At 38.7% G+C, this 5,899-nt stretch overlaps 1 protein-coding gene across 1 annotated transcript in view; it reads right to left on the reverse strand.

Moving 5' to 3' along the window:
- The window catches only part of fam13a (family with sequence similarity 13 member A), a gene marked incomplete in the record, with an annotated part of 58,550 nt that overhangs the window by 39,929 nt on the left and 12,722 nt on the right, over window positions 1-5,899 (reverse strand). The window contains 1 exon segment of the mRNA XM_014007789.1: window positions 2,668-2,894. Coding sequence (XP_013863243.1) covers window positions 2,668-2,894 — 227 coding nt within the window.

Here is a 5,899-nt window from a genome sequence, read left to right on the forward strand (position 1 = left end):
TGACGCATGTTAGCAGTTCTGATTTCACACTGTGTGCAGATCGGCCACCCAATCCGATTTGGAAGCAAAAAAAAAAAAAAAAAAAAAAAAAAAAACGTCTGAGAGGAATCCAGCTGAAGATTTACTGGGGTTATGACATGGTGAGGAAAGCTTCAACACCTCTGGTAGGATTGCATTCACCACTTCATACACAGACAGCATCTCTTCAAGTAAAATGGAACGGGTTAACACATAATTAACCCCATAATCTCAAAAGGCAAATTCTAATCCTGATTTTTCTCACGAGAACAAAATAATTATTGGTTAAAAATATTAATTAATTACTTTATGATCAACTGAGAGGTAATAAGAGCATGAAGGTATTTAGTGTGGAAACATGACTTCACCTTGGCAATAAGTTTTAATTGGGATACTGTTTGTCCAAATTATAGGCACTATTGAAAATAACTCCCAGATTCCTGACAGCAGAGCAGCTGTGTATGCTCACAGCATGTGTACATACGTGTGTCACTCTAAGCTTTTATGTAATGTGTGAGTAGATCTGGTGCTGACATGCTTCTAAACTCTGATTAATGTTGCACTAAAGCTCACTGACATCCCCGATAAATTGTTGGGCAACTTAAATGGTGTCATTGCACGGCTGGACGTCTTTGTGCCTTATTTCCTTTTCATGCCTTTTTTTCCGTTACATTTTTACTTCAAATCTTTCCAGCTCCAGAGATGCATCTTCCTGTTCTCACATAACAACCTGCAGCTCGCCTGTTTGTTGTTGTAGTTCTTTAGCATTAAATGAGGCAGCTGGAACAACCTGTTACATCATCAAATCAGATCAGAGTAAAAAAAAAAGCAACTAAAACAGGTAAGATAATAAATGTTCATAACATTTCCTATAAAAATAATAATGTTCACTCTGTTAGGGTAAATTCATTCTCTGGAGAGGGGGCTGATGTGGGTGCTTCACGCTTCTCACTCAAATTTTATGGTCCAGTCTGGGTCTCCAGATCACAGGCTCTCCTTCTCTAACCTTTGTGCCACCACTCCCCCCACAAACTAGTTATAGTTTACCAAAATAATCCAAACTATTGCTTTAATGTCACTCAAGTAATGCTTGAAGTAATGCTTGGTTTCTATTTACATAAAAAGTTCAGAGACATTACTAATACATCTATGTTTTTCAGAAATAAACTGACATAACTTTATTCCTCATTTTAGTTTTATGGTCAGGGCTCCAGCTTTGCGGAACACTCTTCCGCTAAATATTAGACAGACTAGATCTTCACTTAAGATTTATTTTTATAATAAAGCTTTTAATATTTGAACTTCGTTTAAGTATTTTTTAAATATTTTCATAATTTTGATCTTATTTTTTATTGATTTAGTATAATTTTGTGTTTTATCTTGTCTTTTATGATGTTTAAATAGTTTTTAATGTAAAGCACTTTATAACATTTGTTTTAAAATGTGCTATACAAATAAAGTTATTGTTGTTATTTAATAATTCTCCATAAACAAACTAATCACCATTTCTTTTAACGTGTAGAAACCTTTACACTTAACCTGCATGAAAAACAACCACCGCTGTGAAAGAAATGTTGTAATTGTGCTGATCTGCAGGTGCGTTGTGAGGAGTGGTGCAAATTTACTGCCCCCAGTAAAAGCATGGAGTCGACCCAACAACAAAAACAGCTGCAGCGCTGCTATTCCAGGGCCGAGGACACTTAAAACCATCAGGTTCACGTTTCAAATTCTTATAATAGGCTGGTCTGCATGCTGGACACACACAGGCAGAGGGTTCAGGCTACAAGTTTCTAATTGGTGTCAGACACTCGAGATTCTTCACCTCCACCCCCCCACCCCCCCTCAACTGTGAAAAGGATGGTCGTAACCTATTTACCAGAGATAGAGCCCACAGTATAGCTCGCTTTAAAAAGAGATGTTCTCAAAAAAAAAAGCAAAAACTCAACTTTTAATGTAAAAAACAGGAAGGGAAGTTTTGGAATGAGCACAATAGCTACAGAAATCTTCAGAAGTCTGGTCTGTTTTTCTTTTTTCTTTTTTACACGTTTATACGAGCACTTCACACTGGGAGATTTCCTGCTGAAGATGCATTTTCACAGCTTTAGATGAGAGTGACGAGGAGTGCGGCGCGTCTGCCTAGAGACACCAGGAGGCCCGTCATGTTGCAAGCAAGACTCTTATCATAATCCCATGTTTCCTTCAGACAAGTTAAAAACCTCCTGGTGAGTGTTTTTGTGGTTCAGGTAATTACCACGTGAACAACTGTGTCCACAGACGTTAGCAGGGAGGACAAAAACAAAGAACAACAGAAAACAGGTCAGCGGAAAAAAACTGAGAGGCGCTCCTACTAGCATTGTTGCTCACACTGAGTGCAGATTCGCTGCTACGTTCTCACACTGGATATCTGACGAGGGAGATGTGTGACAAAAAAATCTGAATCTGGTAATGTGTGTATTGGCACGTGCCACCCGCCCAAACCGTCTCCAGAACATTTCAGAACCGCAGAGCATGTGTGGAAAAGGCCGCAGTGACAGAACTCTGCTTTTGTCTTCTGATGATCACTGACTGATTCATAAGCTCCCGAGATAAAATGTACCTGTAACTGTAAAAGAACCCACGCTGTAATCTACGTGCACCTCATTAACTGACCTGCCGAGGCCCTCTGAGCCGCTGACGTCGACGTCACGCGAGGCGGAGGTGGACTGTGAAGCGTCTTGTCGAGGTGTCGTGTCCATCACCTCTGGGCTCGGACTCCCAAGCTCTGAGGTCAGGGGCAACACGATCGGTATGGAGAAAGACCCAGGACGGGGCATTTCAGCAGACGGGCTGGGCTGACGGACCTCTTGAATCAGGCTGTCATTTCTTCTTTTCCTAACCTGTTTGACCAGCACAGACACAAGAACACACGGATCACTTGTTTGCACTCTGGGATAGTTTACTGGACTGCAAGCATAAAAATAATAAATAAATAAATAAATTAATTAATTAATAAAACATGAGCGACGAAAATTGTTAACCCCAATTCCAAGAACGTTATCATTGGGTAACAAAACTTTAAGCATTTTCATAAATCATTGTCTGTAAATACAGTCCCACAAAAGCAGGTCAAAGCTCTATCGTGCAGGTGAGCACCCTTCAGAAACGCCACCATCTTCTCTGAGCCAAAGCTCATTTAAAATAAACTGAGAAAAATCGGAAAAACAGTTCTGTGTTCAGACAAAGTGAATTTTGAAATTCTTTTTGGAATCCCCATCCAGTGTGTTATCAGTGCACAATTAAATAACCTGCCTCTCTGTTGGTGTAGGGGTGCACTATTGCCTATAGCATGAGCAGCTTACACTTTTGCTAGGACACCAGCAAAGCCAAAAAGTATCTACAGGTCTTTCTAAGGAAAGGTTTTGCATATTTCAGCAAGACAACACTAAACAACAAACTGTATCCATTACAACAGCAGGGCTTTGTTGTTGAAGAGTCTGGGTGCTGAACTGACCTGCCTGCATTTCAGACCTCACACCAGTTCAGAACATTTGGAGCAGCATGCGTTCATCTATTTATCCCCCCCTCTTTTTTTTTCAAATTGTTGCTTTTAAAATCTGGACATTCAGACTTACCGTACTGACCCTGAGTGGGTACAAACTGCGTGAATCTCCGACTCTGGTGTAGGAAAAGAATCGCAGTCTAATTACAGCAACGTTCTGAAAGGAACCCTTCTGCATTTTCCACCCTCGGTCACAACCAAAGAAACCTAAATTACGCTTTTGAAGATCCAATCAAAGAGGTTTCTCCTGCTTTAAGACTGATGCTGATGTACGCTGGAGCCGAGCTAGCGTCGGTCTGTGCTAAGCAGAGGATGAAATGGGTTTGACACCAGCAGCTTAACTATCGATAATGGCCCTAATCATCAACACTAAAAGGTTTTCTCTGTAGATAAACCTGAATTAAAAGGCTTACTTTTTCTTGCCTTCACACCAATTATCAGAGGAACATTTCCATTTGGATTTTAACCTAATGGTTCGTTCAAAAATCCATGACTGAAACCTCCATTTAGATATGTAGTCACCTAATGGGTGACTCTTTCAGAACATAATTAGTAGCACAAACTTCTTTAGCTAGAACTCATATGGATTTTTCCCATTGGAGCTTTGGGATTGATTTGGCAACATTCGCCATTAAGAGAAAACCACAGAGAGGAGGGGAAAAAAAAGGAACGTCATTGTGTTTGCAGCTGGGAGGGGTTGGAGACTGTGTCGTTGTTCTTAGAAAAGAGGACGTCATGGAGAAAAAGAGAAAATGATAATAAAGACTGTCAGGGTAATGGATTGCTGTGTTTCTGGTTGGTTTACTGCAAGTTAACTCCTTGTGGAAACAAAAATAGGAAAAGATCAAATTCGTACAGCCAACATACAACATTTTTGTGTTTATTAAAAAAACAGTATCTGCGAATATAGCTGTTTCTTTTTTGGCTTTATTTTAATCAATAGAATTACTTTTATGGTTCTTGACATATTTAGACAGACACAGGCAAAAACATTATTGCTACCTTGCCTTTGTCAGCAGGTAAATGATGTTTTAGCACAAGGTTACTTGTTTGGAATAAAAAAAATAATGCTCCTATTGACAATATAATTACATTGAAATAATCAGTTTTATTTAAGCTGAAATCAAATTATTTATCTCTTTAAAGATAAATTTAGAAGATAATTAGCACCGACTGCATTTAGTATCTTGAAAGATAAGATTGTCTTGAAACTGTCAATTAAAAAAACAATCATTAACTAGTTTGCAGTGACAGAACAGTCTTCTAAGCTTCATTCATGTTTTCTTTTTGCAGTTCAGTCGGAGCAACAACAAGCAGGAGATAAAAAGAGCAGATGGTGACGAAATCAGACACCTAAAACTGAAATATCACCTAGTTTTAAATTTTAAAACACGTCAATAGAAGATTTGTCAGTAAAACCTCCAAACAGAAATAAAATATTCTGGAAATGATATTTTGATTTGGGGTGTTTAGACTCCAATAGGCTTAGCTGAAACAGGATCTGAGCTGAGCTTTAACCTCTGTAGTATGAAGTCACTAACCTTTTTTCTCATTTCTCAGATTTCTCTGCCATCTGATCGTAACACGTTCTCATTTTTCACAACAACATGCATCTGAACAGCCGCTGGATTACCAGCACCACGACCACAAACATGGCAAAAACTTGACATTTGACCCCTTAAAAACAGAAAAAGGCAGCGAGAATTTCTATTTTATTATTTTTTTGTTTTTAAGGTTGCTGTAGAAACTGAAGGGGTCGACACGATGACTCACAGTGCGGGACTCAGGCACAGCTGCCAACAATAACTGGGTTTTCAAAGCTTTGATGTGGACATAAAAATTTGAAGGTTGAACAAAAAACTCTTTCATCAAGCAGGCTAGAGGTTTATTTCCAGGTGCATAAAAAACAGGCATGTTTCTGCCTCTGATATTTTATTTGATGTCATTGCTTCTGTGTTTTCTACACTGCCAGCTTCAACCAGTTTTATTGCCTGTTAGCAAAACATTTTCTGTTAGCAAAACATGGATATTTACCCCACATTTGGTGTGGTAGTAGCTCTAACTAATCATCTTCAGATATTTTGAGCAAATTGCACAGATCTTTGTTTAAAGTTGTACCACTAACTATTTCGAGTCAACTCTCTCTCTCTGTTAGCAAAATATCACCTGGTCCACAAGATGCGTTGTGATGAGACTTTCAAAGAATAATCATTGGGTGTCCATCTACAACTGATTAACTTTTGGACAACGCAATCAATCAATCTATCTATCTATCTATCTATCTATCTATCTATCTATCTATCTATCTATCTATCTATCTATCTATCTATCTATCTATCTATC

Source organism: Austrofundulus limnaeus, unplaced genomic scaffold (genome assembly GCF_001266775.1).
Source record: "Austrofundulus limnaeus strain Quisiro unplaced genomic scaffold, Austrofundulus_limnaeus-1.0 Scaffold44, whole genome shotgun sequence".
Classification (NCBI taxonomy): Eukaryota; Metazoa; Chordata; class Actinopteri; order Cyprinodontiformes; family Rivulidae; genus Austrofundulus; species Austrofundulus limnaeus.